The sequence below is a fragment of the Mastomys coucha genome, unplaced genomic scaffold (assembly GCF_008632895.1).
Source record: "Mastomys coucha isolate ucsf_1 unplaced genomic scaffold, UCSF_Mcou_1 pScaffold8, whole genome shotgun sequence".
NCBI lineage: Eukaryota > Metazoa > Chordata > Mammalia > Rodentia > Muridae > Mastomys > Mastomys coucha.
The window spans coordinates 27,101,703-27,123,044 of NW_022196914.1; the positions used below are offsets into that span (position 1 = coordinate 27,101,703).

The 21,342-nt window shown below is 39.2% G+C and overlaps 1 protein-coding gene across 2 annotated transcripts in view; it reads right to left on the minus strand.

Annotated features, from left to right (window-relative positions):
- Marchf6 (membrane associated ring-CH-type finger 6) overlaps nt 1–21,342 on the minus strand; it is a 74,018-nt gene that overhangs the window by 20,253 nt on the left and 32,423 nt on the right. For both annotated transcript variants that reach the window (XM_031360566.1, XM_031360565.1), the window contains exons 6-19: nt 20,019–20,187; nt 17,615–17,804; nt 15,795–15,856; nt 14,834–14,866; nt 12,946–12,997; nt 11,137–11,195; nt 9,123–9,203; nt 8,837–8,905; nt 8,679–8,753; nt 7,267–7,401; nt 6,344–6,463; nt 6,049–6,149; nt 3,946–4,083; nt 2,024–2,225 (exon numbers count right to left, since the gene is read on the minus strand). In XM_031360566.1, coding sequence (XP_031216426.1) covers nt 2,024–2,225; nt 3,946–4,083; nt 6,049–6,149; nt 6,344–6,463; nt 7,267–7,401; nt 8,679–8,753; nt 8,837–8,905; nt 9,123–9,203; nt 11,137–11,195; nt 12,946–12,997; nt 14,834–14,866; nt 15,795–15,856; nt 17,615–17,804; nt 20,019–20,187 — 1,486 coding nt within the window. The remainder of the gene's footprint in view (nt 1–2,023; nt 2,226–3,945; nt 4,084–6,048; nt 6,150–6,343; nt 6,464–7,266; nt 7,402–8,678; nt 8,754–8,836; nt 8,906–9,122; nt 9,204–11,136; nt 11,196–12,945; nt 12,998–14,833; nt 14,867–15,794; nt 15,857–17,614; nt 17,805–20,018; nt 20,188–21,342) is intronic.

The window sequence follows — 21,342 nt, forward strand, 5'->3', positions numbered from 1 at the left end:
AAAAAAAAAAAAAAAAGAAACAAATATACGTATACTCAGGCTCACCCAAAACTCACCCAAAACTAGCAAATTTAAAATATCCATTGTTTTAAACTGAGCAACATTGCTACTCAATTAGAATGTTCTGTGTGCTGACAGAGACATCTAGCTCTGTGTTGTCCAGCACAGCAGTCACTGGCCACATGTGGCTATTGAGCCCATGACATGTGAATAGTACAATGTAATAGCAGAACTTTAAGTTTTATTTTCACTAATCTTAACTGTAAATACATACACACAGCCAGTGGCTTCTGTGCTGGCAAGTACTAATGGAACAGCAGCACACAAAGAGGAGGGAGATCCCTTCTCTGGGGCTGACAGAAAGCTCACTTTCTACCTTACCCACCTTCTCCAAGATCACAGAGAGATCATGTGTCCCTGATGAGAAAAAATTCAGCTAAGACTACAGCTTGGCCTGCCTGAAAAGCCCTTAGTGATTCTGTCTCTGATGTGCCCCCTAACAACCCCAGCAAGAGGGCCAAGTGTCTGCTTTTAAGACTCACAGACACAGAACTGAAGAAAAGACCTTTTTGTTTCCTTTATCATTATAAGCAACATTGTTTAGAATAAGCTACTTACTGCCTTAGAGCAGATGTGTTTCTCAATGGGACCAGAAGCAGGAAATATAAAATCTTGAGTGTCAACTACAGTACACATAATGTTCAAGGCTCTCCACTCAGCTGCTGCCTATCCAGAAGTCCTGCCTGCCATAGCTTCCCTGCCCTTCGCCTCTCCTCTGTATAGACCCCATCCTCTAAATACACTCAGTTCCCTCAACTCCAAGCTTACCATGCCCAATATGCCCTTTCCTGGCAAATGCCTGGAATGCCCTTTCTATTTTCCTCTTTTTAAAAAATGTTTGTCCTCTCACAACACAGGCAGCTTATTTATCACCTCCTCCATGAAGATTTCTACACACTTCTACTGCAAACCAGTGGCCCCTGCCCGAAAGCAGTCACAGTGCCCTCAGCAAACATCTACTCTGAAAACCCAAATTTGCTACTATTTGGTTTTGTTTTTTAATTTCCAAAAGTAGTCTAAATGTAGTTTAGGATGAGGGCTGCGTGCATAATTTCTACAGCCTTAACACACATCCAAAATATCAGACACTCAAGATATGTTTACAGGTAACCTAAAAATAAGACAACTATTTTTATAGAAAAAGAACCAAGGAGGAGATATTTAAATAATTGACCAAAATTTCAAAATGATCACTCACTATCTCAAACCATTATAAACAAGGATTTGAAATATAACACATTGCATATAAATGGTACTAATGATCAGGATAAATTTCTAACAAGACTTTGAATCACACACTGGCTGCTAGCTTTGAGACGATGGAACAGGCCTATTTTTAGCTAAACTGTTCTTCGGTTTCATTAGCTATCAACATGAGATGACCACCCACATCTTAAATGCCAGGCCCTTAAGGACACACTGGACATGGTAAGCTCAAAACTACAGATAACTGAATATACTTAGGAGATGCTGTATGTAGAGGAGAGGTGAGGGACCAGGGAAGCTGTGACATACAGCACTCTGGGATGGGCAGAAGCCAGAGTGAGGAGCCATGAAGGTCGTATGTGTACAACCCACACTCATTGTTGTGCTTCTTGCTTCTCTGCCCTACTAAGAAACACACTTCTGTTCTGACCCAATAGCTGCTGTAAGTAGGGATTAAATCAGAGGCTAACATTAACATATCATTACAGTTCCTGACACACGCTGAAATGTTATCCATCTTGCTAGCTTCTAATTTGTGATCTTTTTCTCGCAAACAAGAACTAAAATAAAGTCCACATAGTACCCATCTTCAAAATCTAATAAACTTATTTTGAACATTTAAGCTGCACAATGAGAGTAATACAAGTTTCTTTCTAGGAACCAAATGTCATAGCTACACAACACCAATTTCAATAGCACTAATTCTCAATTAGTGAAAGAAAAAGGAATTTATAGAACTCAGGCTATATGGACTTACCCTGAGTGGGAAATTTAAAGGCCGGCGGTAAGGCTGAAAGCCAACAGGTCCTCCCTGCTGGAGTATGGCTTGATGGGCTGCATGCAGACCTTCCCCAGCAGGAACAGCATTATTGTTTCGCGCAGGCTGATTATTGTTGACCTGCTGGTTTGCACTGTTCTCGTTTTCTTCCTGGTCTCCCAGCAAGTAGGAATGAAGGTCCCTACACAAAAGTTACACCAGTGAGTCTCATTCTAGGCCACAGTGACAATGACAGGTATGACATATTTTCTTAAAGGATAGAAAACATCTATGAGGATGATATAGAGAGCGTTACTCCTGCTGTCTGGCCTAAATGCTAGTCTGCTTCAAATCAAACCCTTCCAACTCTGTTAGCTAGCTTGTGGGCACTCCACAAATTCAACCTATCCTGTGTTTCCTCATCTAACATCTGGGAAGAAGTCAGTGATTTAGGGGAAAGCACAGTCAGTCAGCATTAGGCTCCACAGAGGGAACCTTTTTCTTCTTTCTTAATGACTGCTGTGTCTCCTGCAGAAGCAACAAACGATTCAGACAAGAGCAGCACTGGGGAGAAGGGCAGTGTTCAATCATAAAATATAACCAAGTCTACATCCCACAGTAATATACCATACTGTGCCAAGTATTTCACAGAAACTTCCATATGTGTATACAAGTCTTTGGAATGCCAGTGAAAGAATATCTAAATTACACTGAGGTGGTAAGACTCATCCTAAAAGTAGGTGACACCATTCCCTCGAAAGGACAGGGATCCTGGACAGAATAAACTGGGTAAGCAAGCTGTAAGAGAGAAACCAGCAATCCTTACTCTCTGCTTCGTGAATGCAAATTTAATGTGAACAGAAGCTTCAAGCTTCTGCTGCCAAGACTTCCCCACCACAATGGGGTCTACCCTGAAAATGTAAGCCAAAATAAATACTCTCATAAGTTGCTTCTGTTGGGTATTTTCTCACAACACAAAAAGCAACTAAGTAACAAAAAAAAAAAAAAAAAAAAAAAAATCAAACCTTAGCATTTAGCATTTAGTCTAGATAACAGGAATAGAATCCCTAAAATAAGTATAAAGTAGTCTTTAAATGCACTGTATTTTTAACTTTTAGGCAAGTATGCATTGATGGTACTGTCACATCCCCATAGAAGATGCCATGTAGTGCAACTGCACTGATCTGGCCGCAATCCCTTTGTCTGCCACATCTATTAACACAAAAGGAACAGCAGTGAGCCTGCACAAGAGGGACAGTGTGCACAGAGCCTCCTTGAATGGGTAACCTCCAGACAGTATTCAACTGTTTCATATTACAATGAGAGTTTTCTATGAGTTTTTATTTGAGAACATGTATATATCTGTATGACACATGCACTGTGGGTACCCACAGAGCTAGAAAACGTATCAGATCCCCGGAGTTGGACTCAAAGGCCATGGTGACAAGCCTGACATTACTGCTGGGAAATGAAGTGGGTCCTCTGGAAGAATAGCAGGCACTCTTACTGCTGAGCCATCTCTACAGCCTCTGAAACTAGGTTTTATCAAGTGGAACACAGAACACACTTTTTTCAGAAAGGTTATAAAACAAGACTGGCAGCCGGGCAGTGGTGGCGCATGCCTTTAATCCCAGCACTTGGAAAGCAGAGGCAGGCAGATTTCTGAGTTCGAGGCCAGTCTGGTCTACAGAGTGAGTTCCAGGACAGCCAGGGCTATACAGAGAAACCCTGTCTCAAAAAAAAAAAGCCAACCCCCCCCACCCCAAAAAGAAAATTAAAAATAAAATATGGGGCTGTAGTTGTTACTTTGTAGTATACACATTTGTGTAGTGTGCATGAGGTCCTGGCTTTAGAACAAAGGAAAAAAGGAAAGGTTACAGACACAGATAATATAGATGCCCAGAGTCAGCTGCCATACTCACAGCAAGTATCCAGCAGTAACAGTCCATGCACGCACAAGCCCCTTCAGCCACTGCCTCGTGTGTCCCTGTTCCAGCAATGCTGGCAAAACAACCTGTAGCAGGAGCAGCTCAAGGGACAGCTCACTCACCGGAGCATCACTACAATAGTTACAAAAAGCCAGGTTTACTACATGAGTCCTATTATAGTTTATAAAACATCCATTCAGATAACAAATCTCCAAAGTCAAATGAACTTGTCTTTACAGCCTTTTCTCCCATTCTCTCCAAGTCAGTGAGGTTATCCTCCTAAACCCCACAGAAGCTGTTCCTGGTTCCTTGGTGTCCACCAATAGCCATACCATGGTGCTCACTTGTGCTGTGACAGCAGTGTGCCATAGAACTGCTCGCCCTTCCAATGGCTTCCAAAAAGCTGCTCCCCCTTTGCTTCCCCAGTCTAGAAACAGGAGGGCCCAAGTTTTGTCCTCCTTCTCAGCCTAGCTTATTCTTTGTATGACTGTGACTCATCTGGCTGGAATAGCACCTTTATTCCCTGACTTCTTACTTGTATATCCACAGTGGAACTCAGTGACTCACGCTCATGTGTCCAAGCCATCTATCAAACTATTAACCGTGCTCTCCCCACAATCACATATATCTTAATACATGTAACTCTACATTCTCCCATGCTAAGAACAGAATTTCTCATGCCTTGACTTCTTTACAGGAGAAATTTCTGATTTCTTTACAGCTTATCTCCATACCACTAGACTCCTTTGACTTAACATTATCAATCCTAACTGCTTCTTAGCCTCCATTGGTGACTTCTTCGTCTGTACCTTCCCCATCTCCACCAGGATACTCACACTGTCTTCCTGGCTATCCTGCTTCTAACCTAAGTGCTCTCACTCTATCTCTGGTCACCAAGGGGCACAGGGACCCTCATTGCCTTCTATAAGCTATCCAACTCTTTTGACTAAACATCAAAGTACCTATTACAGCCTCCAAACTCAAAGAGCTGCTTTCAATGTCTTCTCTCACTTCATAGCCAACTACTTTGCTTTCTCCTTCTCAGCCAAACTAGTCTGTCAAACAAATGTGGGTGCTAGTGTGCCTACCTGATCTACTTGGTTCAGTACCCTGACCTCATCTCCTTTCAGGGCTTTCCTTAACTGTCACCTCCATCTTTTTCTGTTACACCTTATGAATTAAAACCCCTCCTGGACATTCTCTATTCTTTTTGATCCTTTCTTTTCCCTAAAACAGTAGTGCTTATTAAGCTACTATATATTCTATCTATAGTAAAGTTTGTCTTCTTGCCTGTAAATGTAACCTCTCCTACGGAGGAGCTATTGACAATTTTTTAACACAGAAATAATTCAATCTACCTTTCAGAAAACCTAGAGACAGCAGAGATGAGGCTGGGATATAAATGGAGAGCAAAGGGAAATGGAAACTAAACTACTGAGTGGTAAATGAGCTGCTTTAGTGCAAATTCTTAAAGACAAACTGACAAGACAGAAGTAAATCTGAGGAAGCAATCTTATTTTTCATAGCTTAAGATGAACTATGGGGTAATAAAGTCACTGGAAAGTTTAATCCAAAATGATGAAAGCCTTGAGTCTTGCTTTTAGTACACAGTTAAAGGTATACACAAAGAAAAAAACAGTTACTAATTCTCCTTAAGTGTGGTTAAAAAAAACTTTTTAAACAAATGCAATAAATCATCCCTTGAAAAAATGTACTGAGCAGGTGGTGGAGGCACAAGCCTTTAGTCCCAGTACTTAGAAGGCAAAGGCAGGGAGATCTCTAAGTTTGAGGTCAGTCTGATTAACAGAATGAATTCCAAGACAGCCAGGGCTACACTGAGAAACCCTAGCTTGGGAGGTATGGAGGGAGAAAAGAAAAAGCAGCTATCAGAAGTATGGAAAGAAGGAACGACCACATACAATGTTTAATGTAAATGAGTATTAGATCCCCAGCAATAATAAATCATTACAGGTTTCCTAAGTTTTAAAAACTTATTTACAGACTTAGAGATGCTGCTCAGAGTATAATACTTGCTTAGCATGCTAGGCACTGAGTTCAATCCCCAAAACCACCAAAATAGTCCCCGAAAATCCTTACCTGTAGAGCATGACATTGTAAGGAAGAAAATTAGGCAAGAGACTCTTAATTATACGTATAGGAAGCCAGAGCATCAGAAGTACAATGGAGCCAAAGACAATCTGTAGTAAGAAACAAGACACAACCCTACTGTGAGTCTACGAAACTACAAGTATGCTCCCCATCCTTAGGTAAATGCAGTCAGTATGCTCTCCCAATCCTCCCAATCTAAAAGAATACAAAGAGCAAAAACACTGTATGAAACTGAAGGGTAGTATGCCTTGATTTTTTTAAAAAAATAAAAAGACCTGCTCACCACTGACAAAATAAATCTTCGGAGATGTCTATAAATGGGCAAGTGAATCATTTCCTGTACTGGATTAAAATCTGGATCATTCAAATTCCTCAGAAACCATAAGACACCAGGTCGAAGTACCTGCGAATATATTTCAAGTATGATAGATACTCAGTAACATCTTTATATGCTGTGCATCTGAAAATTAACAACAACAAAAAAATGAAGTCCTAAAGTTTTCTAGCAACTAAAATTCAACCCTGACAATTCATGGAAAAAAAGAAGTTCCTTAGCCAGAAACTATCAAACTATTATGCTTTTAATGACCTTTGATGTTTTTAATCATAAGCTGGAAAACTCACTGAAAACAATTTATCAAGAAATCTGGATCACTGATCCAGGCAAAAACATATAAACATTACTATACATTGTATGATTTAGAGGAAAGACTCAGACCCAACCCCTACTGTCCTCAAACCTTTTACAGATTAAAGCATAAATGACATTCAGTCTGTGACTTCACATTCCATTCCCACTGCCTTCGTTGGCCTTCTCCATCAACAGTCTTGGTAGAGTAAGCTAATTTTTCAAAGGATTTATTAACACCCAGGAACAAAGGATAGGAATTGTCTTGTACCTCAGTATTACCCCAGCATACAGCATAGAATCTGGTGTACATAGAGCTAGAGGCGTACAGTAAGGAAATATTAACCTCTTCTCATTTTGAAACCACTCAGAACAGGATCTATGAAGGCAGCCAGCTACCTGACAAGTGAACTATGATCATAAAGGATCCTGACTGTTACTCTGTAATTCAAGTGTCTGTTCCTAAATACTTCATATTTTTAATCCTATAAAACTTCTCTTGGGGATGATATCCAGGACCAATTTATTATCACAAACACTTTTTTTTTTTATCACCAACACTTACATACAGGACCTACCTCTCTCAGTAACAGAATGAAGGAGGCAAAGTAGAACACATACACCATTCCCACCAACCAGTGCAGAAACATCGTGGTGCCTGGAGCTGACTGAAAGCTCAGCTCTCGATCTTTCAGAGTAGCATCAAACATTTCCTGAGCCAAAACAGAGCAGGTCAGAGATCCATACCACCTACATGCACATGCTTAGTACTTTCATCATTAACAAGTCAGGTCACAAAAATTAAAATATTTATGAAATTTTAATTTCTAATGAAAGTATTTTGTACATTTACAAATTACAAAGGTACAATAAACATTAATTTAAAAAAAAGTGCTGGGCAGTGGTGGCACATGCCTTTAATCCCAGCACTTGGGAGGCAGAGGCAGGCAGATTTCTGAGTTCAAGGCCAGCCTGGTCTACAGAGTTCCAGGACAGCCAGGGCTACACAGAGAAACCCTGTCTCGGAAAAAAAAAAAAAAAAAGAAAAGTAAGAATTCCAAATGGAGATGATGTCAATGTTTTGGGCTTTCAGTTCTCTCAGTGCTAGTACACAGTGTCAGAGAACTATGTAGGAGCATATAACACTTTAAAATTCTGAAGCATGGACCCACAAGGTGGCTGACCCTAACTTCGATCCCTGGACTCTGTGGTAGAGAGAACAGACTCTTGCAAGCTGTCCTCTCACCATCGTATGCACAAATACTCAAAATAAATGATGCAAATGCAATCATGAGGCATAAATAATTGGTTACCCTAGTTTGTTTGTTTGTTCCTGTGATGGGATCTCATATATCTCAGGCCAGCCTAGAACTTGCTGTGCAGCTCAAGAAAAGATGGAAGTTCCAATCCTCCTGGCTCTTCCTCCTCACTGCTACAATTACAGACACATGCTATCACACTTACTTGATCCTGGGAATTGAACCAAGGACTTCATGCATCCTAGGCAAGCATCCTACCAACTGACCTATGCTTTCAGCCTTTACTATTAAAAACTATTCTTTTTAACTATAGAAGGCCTTGATTTCTTAATTACAGTCTGCATTCCCAAAGGTTTTAAATAGTAAAGAATAAGAGCAAATGCCAACCTCAAAGCCAAAGTACCTTTTCTATATATATTTTGAAAAATCAAAACTAAGAAGCATTAAAATTTACTGTCATAATTTTAAAAACTGGCCACCATTACTATAAAATTTAGGAGAAAAAAGTGAGTAACAAAATTCTCCAATAGTTATAAAAGCTCCAGTCAAAATACCCTGACATTCAAATACATTTTAAAAAATTTAAAATTAATACAAGACAAATTAATGATAGACTTAATAGTGTTTTGTTCCACAAATAAGTATATCACCTAATATTTTCTTTAAAAGAAATGTTTTCTAAACATGTTTTGAAGCTTTGAAATGAGGTGCTTCAGTGGTACTCAACTCACCAGAGAACAGATATCCAGCCACCAGCCACAAATGAGAGGGAACACTCCAATTTCTACCACAACTAACAAAGAGACCTTAGTTAAATAGAAATAAAGTTCATCAGTATCAATCAAATGGAGGACAAAGCACTTTTAGTTTTTATTTACAATGAGATTACCTTAACCACAATATAGCAGACGCCCAGCAAGCGACGAGACCTATGAAATTTAACAAGAGTTGCCAATGCCTGCAGCATTTAGTCAAGGAAAAACATGAGACAGGAAACTCTTCAGAAAATACTGAATGTAATGACAACTTTCACTTATTTCAAACCTGTCCACACTCATCCCTTCACCAACATTGACTTTTATGAAGACACAGGGGAGAGCAACTTTTGTTATTAGTGAGAACTCTTCAATATGAATGGCACAGACCTCCAGCTAAGCTGGTTCATTAAAGGATACATGACAAATTATCAGTGTTATTGCTAAAAGTATATATCCAACAATCGTTGTGATTAGACCTTCAAAATGAGATGCTTGGACCTGAAAATAAAACAAATAAATATAGTAAGACTTTCCCACATGGTTGGTAACCCAGTTTTTCAGTATACTAAGGGATCTGAATGACAGAAACTAAACTGTGGCTTGCTTGGCATGGTTTGGTTTGGTTGGGCTTGCTTTTTGAGATCAGGTTTCTCTGTGTATCCCTGGCCATTCTAGAACTCACTCTGTAAATCAAGCTGGCTTTGAACTCAGAGATCCACTTGCCTCAGCCTCCCAAGTGCTGGAATTAAAAGTATGCACCATCCAGCATGATAATAAGTAAACTGTTGATTCTATATAATTAAAAACTAAAATCTCTTTCACACAGCATCTGCAAACTAGACTCTCTCATATACAGATTGCTAAATATTACTGAACGTTGAAGAAAAATTAAAATAGGATTTAATCCAAAGAGTCAAAATAACAGGGTGAATGAAATTTCCCACAAAACTACAATCTTATCAACCAGCCCTTATTCTCAAAAACAGGTATTTGCTAAGGGCTGACTGCTAAAGCAGCAGCACATTGCCCAGGTTGCCCACCCAGCTGGTAACATCTGACCACATTATCTCAGGCCCTTAGAAGAAACTTTAAGCATTTAAGCTTCTCAGACCCTCCAAAACTGTTCGAGAGACTTGTAGAAAGCAAAAGTTTGTAGAATGACAAATATTTTCTATTCATATCATTTCAGTTCCTGAATTATAGGTAGTTAAGTAGCCACAGTTCAGAAAATTAGTATCTGCTGAAACCATTTATCTCAGCCCTTTGTGCTTACAAGCAGCCAAGAGGTGTCAGAGCAGTAGCAGACAATGAAACATTCCTAAAAGTAATCTCAGAACCCCACACACAAAGGGAACAAGAGAGCCTAGTCATCCAGAAATCTTCACAGAGCCCAGAAAGGTAGTCATACTTCATGGCTCTTTGGAACCTCCAGCTGTGGTAATCCCTTCTCAACACAAAAGACAGTCTTGTTGACATGCAAAGCCATCCCCATCTAACTTCTACCAGAATGAGACATGTGCAATGACACTCTTCATTATTAAGGAGCTGAGGGACCTCAAGTTACTGGTGTGCTTTTCTACGCTATTAAAATGTTTTAGGTTAAAAATCTATCGGACAGTGGGAGAGGCTGCGCCTAATCCCGTAGAGACTTGTTGCCCAGGGGAAGGGGATGTAGAGGTTAGCGGAGAGGTGAGCTCTCTCAGAGGCAAGGGTGAGGAGGAGGTGAAGAACTCTGGGAGGGGGGACATTTGGAATGTAAATAAATAAAATAAATAAAATTTTAAAAAATCTACTGGAATATTTATCCACTGTTAGAAACTAACAATATGTAAAATATAAGCAAATTCTTGAGCAAACACCATAGTCTATTACCCCAAGATAGTCCTCTATTCTTTTTTTTTTAATTGAATACACTGATAACTTCAAAATTCACTATGGATAACCTGGGGAAAGAGAGAGAGGGGGATACACAAGTTCATCGAGCAAAGAAAGGCAACCTGTGGGAACTCTCTTGCAGTGTGCCTCAAAGCCCACCATGCATATGTGAGGTTCTATAGTGTACCTGTAATGACTTTCAATATGACATACTACTTCCTGAGCAATTGTCTGGCTTTAAACAAAGAGAACAAGACTATGCTGGTTAACTACTCCTTTGCACAAGATATACTGAGAAATGAATTCTTGAGAATGTTCCTTAGTAGGCTGGAGACATGGCTCAGCAGTTGAGAGCATGGGTTGCTCTTGCAGAAGACCTGCACTCAGTAGGGTAGCTCACAACCATCCATAATCTCAGTTCCAGAGATCCAACAAGACACACACAGTGCACATACATGCCAACAAAACATATATACACATAAAGTAAAAATATCTCCAGAAAATAAAAAACAAGGGAATAATTAGCAAAATAAGTTTCTGAAAGAAATATACTCACATGCTCCTCAAACCCCAAACCAACAAGGGAGAAATGACCGATGTGGTAAGGACAAAATGCTGAAAGGGAGGAGAAAATTTATCATTAGGACAATGGGCTCTCTTAACATAATCTCCACTAAAGGAACCAGGACTTCTTTGAAAAATGAAAAATTCTAGGACAAAAACAAAACCTACTCCTCAAACCATTCTCTACAACCGGAGAATAATTGGACCCTGACAAAAGGACACAGGAACCATACTGAAGAAGGTGTCACTGTCCTTTCTAAAGAGATTATATGAACATTAAAAATGAAAAACAAATACCCAGTGCCCGAAATTGATGGGGACACATACATCCCATGAGCTTTTCTTAATACTCAAAGCTCAAAATAAACATGCACACATACACACACACACACACACACACACACACACACACACAAAGACAGCAACATGAAAACAAAGGTTTTGTGTCTGGAAGTAGCTAACACATAAGAGCCAATTACTAAAAGGACAGACATGTCTGGAATCTCCTGAGAACTACCCTCAGACTAACTGGATTGCTCCTGCAGAAAAACTAGCTAAGAAATATCTTTAAAATGCCAGAATTTGAAAACTTCAGCATTTCTGCCATACCTAAAGAGAACTGAAAATCATTATTGAATAGAAGGATGCTGGCCTACTAAAATATCACTCCACAGAATCCTTACTTTTTTTTTCTTCTGAGACAAGATTTCTCTTCTCTGTATAGTCCTAGTTGTCCTAGAACTCACTTTGTGGACCTAGTTGGCCTCAACAAGAGACCCGTCTGGCCTTTGCCTCCTGAGTGCTGGGATTAAGGGCGTGTGTCACCATCGCCCAGCTCCCCACAACCCCAGATTACTTTCTTGGTATGAAGACAAAAATAAGGTCATAAAACAATGGATATCATATATTTCCTCCTATGTCACATTAAAAGTCAAAATGTGGGGCTGGAGAGATGGCTCAGCAGTTAAGAACACCAACTGTTCTTCCAGAGGTCCTGAGTTCAATTCCCAGCAACCACATGGTGGCTCACAACCATCTGTAATGGGATCTGACACCCTCTTCTGGCATGTCTCTGAAGACAGCAACAGTGTACTCACATAAAATAAATAAATCTTAAAAAAAAAAAGTCCAAATGTGCATCCAATAACCTTCTCACAGATGTATTTATTGAACCTCACCTGATCAGGTCCATAATCTCACTTCCAATTTAGAAAGCATGGTAGACTGATGATAAGGGTACGGGGACATCAAGAAAGTAGTCACATGTGCATCAACACACCCATGTCGGAACAAAGTGGAGTGGAACACAGGAATATTTCAACTTCCCAGTAACACTCACATTTACTGGGATCATTATTCAAACAAACCAACTATAAAATGGCATTTAAGGGAACAACTTACAGATTATAAATATAATTCTTGGGAAATAATAAATGAAACCTACTAAATTTTAGATGTAAAGATGACACAAAAGTTAAATCAGAAAATGTAACTAAAATTCTTTATTACAATTATTACGCTTTTCTTTTCCTGAAGCCTTTCTAGACAAATTTGTTTGTTCTTAATAAGTTCTCTTCTCTCTATGTTAACAGTGAATAGCATAACAGATAAATAGGGCAAAAGATAATTCCATCACTAAGTAAAAGTCAGAGCATTTACTAGAGTTTGGCTCCTAAATCTACATTATAAATTCCTTAATATTTCTAAGGTGCAAATAACACAAAAACCTGCAACAAGATTCCTAGAAAAGTCAAACTTCTACTATGATACCACACGAACTAAAATCATAGTTACAACTTACCAAAAACCAGAATGAACAATGTATTTAAAGACACCACCCAGAACACGTGTTCCTATGGGAGAAAGTATTAGACATTTCATGCTCAATTGAACAACTTCATCCACTTAAGTCATAGTTAAGTCCTGAAAATAACTGACTGTAATTTTTAACTTTTTACTTCTCATTACACATCTCGTGAAAATAGAACTAATAAAACAGAAAGTTCATATTTTTACATGCAGAAAATAAATCAATTTATAAAAATTTCCTTCTCAAAACTAATAGTCCATCACAAATTACACAGATTTTTATAAATACTACCAGATTTCACCTAAATGAAAATGAGAAGTTCCAAGTGGAAAAAAAGTTCATTCTAAGTAATACATTAATGTCAAATACAGAGTGCTTCTCACATTCCCCATGTTTGTGTCTGGACTTCAGTAAGTCACTACCACTTAATACCCCTCCACTTCGCCAGCAATGGCTACACGAAATCATCTCCAGTGCCTGCATTCTCCATGTGGTACCCTGGCTCTGCTGTGTCTCAGACACATTCTCATCGCCATCTGATCCACTCAGTTATATAATTAGTTTATATTGCATATATATAGTTTACCTTATCTTATTATATATTATGCCTCTGAAATGTACGTATCCACCTGTTCCTGCAGTCATGTCATACACACGTTAGCCACATTCTATACTGACACGCTACACTGTCCATGTTCCATCATCTGGGCCCACCCAGACAGTGAACTTTCCAAAGGTGAGCAGCATGAGATGGTCTGACTTCTTTTCAGAAAAATTGATCTGCTTGGGCTCCCTGGTCTTCCACAAATCAATCAGGCAAGAAAGGTGATGAGTTATCCAAAAAGAATGACTGACACATTCTGACCAAGGAAGCTCAATTTTTTAAGTTTCTCTGCCTTAAAGGCTCCTAAAGTCCCCCATCCCAACATGCTTCAACCTCTTAACAGATCATCTCTGAAGATACTCTGCTAATAGACATCTGAGAAAGACTTAAACAATCTCCTGTGTCACACTGTAGTTTGTCATTGGGTCTCTCACACACACCTCTAACTTCCTGCCTCACATTTTCATTCTCTCATAATATATATATATATAATTTTGTTAAGATTTATTTTATATATGTGAGTATGTTGTAGCTATTTTCAGACACACCAGAAGAGGGCATCGAATTCCATTACAGATGGTTATGAGCCACCATGTGGTTGTTGGGACTTGAACTCTGGAAGAGCAGTCAGTGCTCTTAAGGAGTGAGCCATCTCTCCAGCCTGAGCAGTGTATATTCTTAACTGATGAGCCATGTCTCCAGCCCAAGTGACCTACTTTTAAGCTGTAGCTTTAGAGTACTAAGATGGCTTACCAAATAAAAGTGCTTGCTGTGTATCCTGATGACCTAAGTTTGATCCCAGGTCCTACACTAGAAGGAGATAACAGACCCTGGCCTGTATATATGCTTATAAATATAAATTTTTAAAAATTAAAACTACAAACCATAAAAAAAAAAATGAAGATGTAAGCTTTCCTTCCATGCAGACTTTGCAGACCAGACTGAGGCGCTCGCCTATGGAACAGCCAAGACCACTCTGCCCTCACAGTACAAGCAGTAAACATGTACAACCCAACTTTATGCATCAAGTCCCTTTACCTACTATTAACTTTGAATATTTTATTTCAAATATTTAGTAACTTTGTTTTTAAATAAGATTACCTTTAAATATTTCTAGTATTGTCAGTATATAGAATATACTTTCAAACATGAAGTAACCAAAAGTCAAAGGTTACTTTGACTTTTTGTAAAAAAGAGCATGCTCCATGAATTTGAGTTTACCAAATAACAAAGACAAATAACTCATAATTCTATCAAAAATAATATTCCACTTACCAGGAAAACTAGTGATCCATCAAGTCCAAGCATCTAAAATAAAAATAGCATGCCTTAATTTAAGATGCAGTAGGACTTTCTTTTCTTACAGAAAAATTTGCTTTCCTATCAGTATCACTAAATAGTTACTAATCACTACTTTCTAACCTTATCATTCCCAGAATGTTTAAAAAAAAAAAGAATCTGTGTATTCAAGTCTGAGTTTCCCTTTACCCTAAGTCATATAGAAGAAATGTTCCATCTTGTGCAGGCAGGGTGTATGTCTGTGCTCCCAACACTAGAGAAGCTCAGGCTGCTACTGAGGAGGAGAGCGAACCTGTCCAAGCAGGTACCAGAGGAGCTCAGTGAAAGTGCTTGCCTAGCATGCCCAAGGCTATGGTTTATATGTATGCCCAATTCTGCAAAAAGAAAAAAGTACCCATTCTGACTTTAACAATTAAATAGAAGCAGTCATAACTTCATTATACAATTACTTTATTTTCAACAATTAGTGTGTGGAAATCCTGTTTAAGGTTTTTGTTTTTTGTTTTTTTGTTTTGTTTTGTTTTTTTTCAAGACAGGATTTCTCTGTGTACCCTTGGCTGTCCTGGAACTCACTCTGTAGACCAGGCTGGCCTTGAACTCAGAAATCTGCCTGCCTCTGCCTCCCAAGTGCTGGGATTAAAGGCATGTGCCACCACCGCCCAGCTAAATTTAAGTTTTTACTTAATTTTTCTCAAGACCATAATATCAGGTCAAATTGCCTCCATGGAGCAAAGTTTGTACTAAAGGTAAAAAAACAGACCTTTTGTCATCATCTTTACCACAAATTGTACATCACTTGATTTTCTGTAGAAATTAAATCCTAGTAACTGTCTTCATCAAATTTAAATATGAAATTTGTGTTCATAGGTAAATATGCCAAACTTCAAAATACATCTAAGGATTAAACACAAGGACATGTGACAGTGAAAGTTCTTACTCTTTCCCAAGTAAGATCTTCTGCAGCCCGGTCCCACTCTAAAGCATTCCAGTTCATGTCGTCTGAAAATACAATTGTACATTCAAGATTACTGACATATACTAAACTATAACCAATAAAAGCCAATTTTAGTTATAATCTATTAAGCTGAACCACATTTAAAATTTTATAAGGCATAAATTACAAACTAGGTTCTAAGTCCTACATATGAATACATACTTCTAAGTAAGAACTAACACATATAAAATAACCCCCCTAAACTGTGGTTAAGTGCTAGAAAGGAAATAATTAGGATTCTGTGAAAGACAAATCTAATAGCTGTGGGTCAGAAATGAATCTGGTAGATCTGAGAAAAAGAAGGAAAGCAAGGGACTAAACTTCCTTTGAATTATTAAATTTGCAAAATATAAAAGTATAAACTTAGAGGCCAATTAGTGGTTAACAGTTGCTCCCAGCACTACTCATATCCGGTGCCTCACAACGGCCTGGACTCCAGCTCTAGGGGACCTCTTCTAGCCTCCATGGGCACTATACACACAAATACAAACCCAGAGACCACATACATACATATACACACACAATGAGAATGTACATTTAAAATGTCAGAGCTGAATCAGGTGGTAAAAAAGCTTGTGACTCTACCACTCATGAGGCTGAGGCAGGTGAATTACAAGTTCTGAATCAGCCTAGACTATACAGCAAGATCTGTCCCAAGAACAAAAAAGTATGAAAGGCAGATGGGGATTAAATTGCCAACACAGAGGAGGGTGCAGGCTGGGTTATGTTTTACTCTTACTGTGGTGAACAAAGTATCTAAGGACTTAAAAGTTAAAGGAGAATACTGTGAACACAGATGGGGTAGGACCAGAAACCAGAGACTACTTAGAGCTGCTGCAGACAGCAGGTGACTGCTGAGCACTAGAACAGTAGCCACACATGCTGTTTTCTCTGATCTTTCCCTGGGAGCCTTTTGCTCCCCAGTATGGCTTTGTTTCTTATCTTTCAAAAGTGACTTATTCTAAGCTCCCTGGGAAACCTAATTTGTTTAAAACAAGTATCAGCCAGGCAGTAGTGGTGCACACTTTTAATCCTAGCACTTGAGAGACAGAGGCAGGCAGACTCTGTGAGTTTGAGGCCAAAGTGATCTACAGAGATAGCTCTAGACTGCAAGGCTACACAGAGAAACCCTGTCTTGAAAAAACAAACAAATAAATAAATAAATAATCAATCAACCAATCAATCAATCCTCAGAGCAACCCATTCTGGCACAATGAATACAAGACATTAGCAGAGTGGACTCAACGATAGCAGAAGAGGACAGGCAGTGAGCTCTGACAACTGAACACATATTTCCCCTCCAGAGTTCCCATTTATAAAAAAAAAAAAAAATGGTTTCCAGAGGTGGCACCTGGCCTGAAGTGTCTACTACACTTCTTTTTTCATTTGAAAAGTACAGTAATACCATGAAAGCAGAAAGGGGGTGGGGGTGGGGCGGAGATCAGGCACGTAATTTTTTTCTCCAACCATCTAATTTACAGACAAACAGGTGGACAGACGAACAGAAGAAAGGAAGGAAGGAAGGACAAACAGTAGGTCAGTCTTGTATAAGAACTGTGATACACATGTTCCCTCTTTCACAGAAAGCAACTTATGTACATGTATGTTCATAAATATTAGCTTGTCAAAACAGAAACAGAACTTTGACATAAACAGAACTTTGACATATCATAAAACATGAGAACATTATTCTCTGTCTTCAGTACAAGCTAAGAGTAACTGGCAGCCCTGAAGAATGAGCAAGGGCATAGAGAAGAAATTACCTTGGGCCCCATTGTTGGCATCAGCAGCATCTTCTACACCCGCATCCTCCTCCTCCTCATTATCCTCCTCCTCCTCTTCTGCTTGACCATCCTGGGCATCAGGGTTCTCACCCAGAACTGCATTCTCACCTGCTGGGTTAGCTGGCTGGTCAGCAGCAGGATTTTCTGCACCATTCCCTCCTACAGGAGCCTAACATGAGAAAAAGGCTCAGGAATTCACTTACTTAGCATGCCCCACCACTGCCCGGCATGAACTCACTTTTCAATATACACACATTTCAGAAAGCACTATAGGCCTGAGGAGGTAGTTTCTGTGGACAAAGCACTTGCCACACAAGTGTGAAGACCAGATTTTGGCTTCCCAGAACCCACTTAAGCTGGGTACAGTAATGTACCTATAATGCTGTACTCCAACATGGAAACAGGAGGTAGAGACAGAAGACTCCCTGGAAGCTTGTGGACCAGGTAGCAGAGAATCTAAGACCCTGTCTCCAGTAAGGTAGAAGTCAAGGACTCATACCAAAAGTTGTCCTCTGACCGTCACATGCACATTATGGCATATGGACAGCCACACCTATACATGTAACATGGGTCCACACAAGCAAAATCAAAAAGCAGTATAAAATATAGGCTTATAAATCTGGCTACCTTAGGGACAAAAACAGTTTTTAAAAATGTATGTACATATACAGACACATACACATCTTAATTTGCTGCTATTGAACATTTGAGTAAATGATTTCTAGATTGACCTAGAGACTAGGATTTATCAATTACCAAATCCATTTTCTTTTAGATTTTCCTTTAGGATACCAATCAAGCATGCTGGCCCAGAGTAGTAATCCCAGATTACTGTAAGGGAAAGTATATGAGGCAGGAGGACTGTGAATTTGAGGCCTTCTGTTGGACTTGACCAAACCTTTGTCTCAAAATAGAAAATAAGGGACTGAAGCTGTGGTTCAATAGGATGGTAGGTACACAGCAAATGTGAAGCCCTGGCTTGTCTCAATCCTCAATACCAGAAAATGTTACAAATCCAAGTTCTGCCAATAACTAAATGCAAAGATATAATTATAATTAACTGTTAAGTTAAAACACAATTCACTTTGATTTAAGGAGGATTCTAAAACAAACTACATGAAATGCTTCAAATTATGAGGTATAATATCAACAGTGCTGATCTTAAACTAACAGCAGTACCTGCATAGGCATGGTAATGCACCCTTACTGCTCTTGGGGCAGAGGGAGGAGGAATGTGAGTTTGAGACTCATTTGGGCCACATATTGAGACCTACTCTAAAAATTAACCAAAGACCAGGGGTGTGGCTCAGTGGTAGAGTGCTTGCCCAGCATGCACAACGCCTGATGTTCCATCCCCAGAACCAGTATGTACCAGAGCTTGTAGTGTTGAGTTCGTGCACATGCTTTTCAAAGGAAAAGGTGTACTCAGTTTTCATTAAGTCTGAAATCCACCGGGCAGTGGTGGCACACGCCTTTAATCCCAGCACTTGGGAGGCAGAGACAGGTGGATTTCTGAGTTCGAGGCCAGCTGGTCTACGCCTGGTCTACGGAGTGAGTTCCAGGACAGCCAGGACTATACAGAGAAACCCTGTCTCGAAAAACCAAAAAAGTCTGAAATCCTTTTCTGCTACAATCTAAACATTTTTAAAAAGCAAAAAAACAAAACCAGATCATAGGAACAAAGATTAATTATCATTGAATAGTTTGTGATCAACTGTTTCTCTGAAAAGTATGTATGAAATGTGAACTTTTCACTTCACTGTGTAGACCATCTAACTTAACTATCTAGCTTAGGTTGCAAGCATGTCTACTGTGACTGACCCAAATTTTCTCCTTTTGAAAAGGTCCTTCCTGCACAGCAGGAAAAAAAGGCATTTCACATGAAGAAAAAAAGCTGGGATAGGTAAAAAGCACTCCTAAATGCTGTGGAGCATCTCAGAAATCTACCTAATAAGTTGTTTCTCATATGGGGTGTGTGTGTGTGTGTGTGTGTGTGTGTGTGTGTGTGTGTGTGTGTGTGTGTGTACATGCTCACATGCCTTGGAAAAGGGTCTCTCTACTACGTAGCCCTGGATCTATTCTGGATTACAGGCATGGCCACCACTCAGATAAATATATATATGAAGTTGTTTCTTACTTTCCAGCCCCAAGTTAAGCGGCTGACTCATGCAAAGAAAATGGAAGAGTGTTTTAATATTCCCTCTAACACTGTTCCCAGTCTAGCAAGAACATTAAGAGACAGTTACAAAAGTATTTTTTCATTTCCACTGTCTCCTATAAAATGAGCACATTATAAGGCACATGAAGGTCAAGGGTTTGGATCACAGAAGTTGAAAAGGACTTTCATGTGCAGCCCATGTAAGATACATGTCAAGCATCTTACCTCATTTTGGTGGTGTCCAGCAGCATTGAAGGGTGGAGCAGCATGCTCCAGCCAAATTGGTGCTCCCCCATGGACTATCTGCTCTCGTAACCACACTAGGCTGATAAATGCACAAAGTGTGCATGTTACCACAAAACAGCCCTGCAAGCAGTCCGCCAACAAATTTTCCCTATTTCAAAATAAGAATAATTAGACACAACTCCAAACACTTGAAAAAACAATTAGAAAAACAAATCTTAATTTTTCAGTAAAATGCAGTTGCTTCAAAAGGCTTCCTTATAATGATGTTGAAATTCTAACTTGAAAGACAGATATGTTCATTTGTATATTTATATTATTATATACTTATATTGAGTAGATATAAAATACATCAGATTATACAGCTATTACCTATCCAGCCTATTCTTTTAGCATGGCCAAGAAACAGGAGTATAAGTAAAAAGAAAAGAAAATCCAGCAAAATCAAGCATTGTATTTATAAAATTTACTAAATTTAGGTGAGCAAATATGCTTGAACCTTTTTACAGAACTTTCAAATTTAACCAACACAGAAGTACATATATAAGCATGCTCATCTATGAGAAAGATAGGAAACTCCCTAGTGCCTAGTCTAATAGCAACATAAAGAAAAAAGGCTGAAAGACATTTAGCACACCATGGATCAGATGGAGAAACAACATATGGTACAGAAACTCTTCACATAGCAGATCTAGTTTTAATGCTACCTCAAAAATACTAAGTCCAAAGAGGCAGAGTGTGGTTCCTTTAGGAAACCTCCCAGGGAAACATGAGACTTTTAACACTTGCTTTTGCTCCTTCTTTCTGAAGAAACTTATCCTTCACTGTCAATGTCTGACTCCAAAATAATTCTAGAATAACTCAAAAATATTGATAGACTTTAGAAAATTGATTCCTTTTGTGTTCATTTAAGAAAAAGTCAATTTGAGAGGCCTCGGCCTATCAGCTCCACACTTTAACTGTCATTACCCATAAGGAGGTCCTGTCTGCAGTGTCTCCAAAATCAAAGGATTCCTAACCACTGCTTATTAAAGGCTCCTCTACACCATCAAAATCATGATGAGCTGGGGCTGAAATAGTCCTTCTCTATCTTCCTTGCCAAACAACTAACTGCTTCTTGTAGATTTTAAGTGGAACCAAACCTCAAAGTCCCTTTCTCTAATGCCTTCAAACTGAATTAGCATCATGTTTGCCCAGTCTTGAATTAAGATGTCTAAGTGCCAGAGGCTAGGAAAGGCCTTGTGAGCTCCCACTCTCCCAGATGACCATGTTGCCCCAAGTCCACCTTGTAGAGAAGCCCCCATTA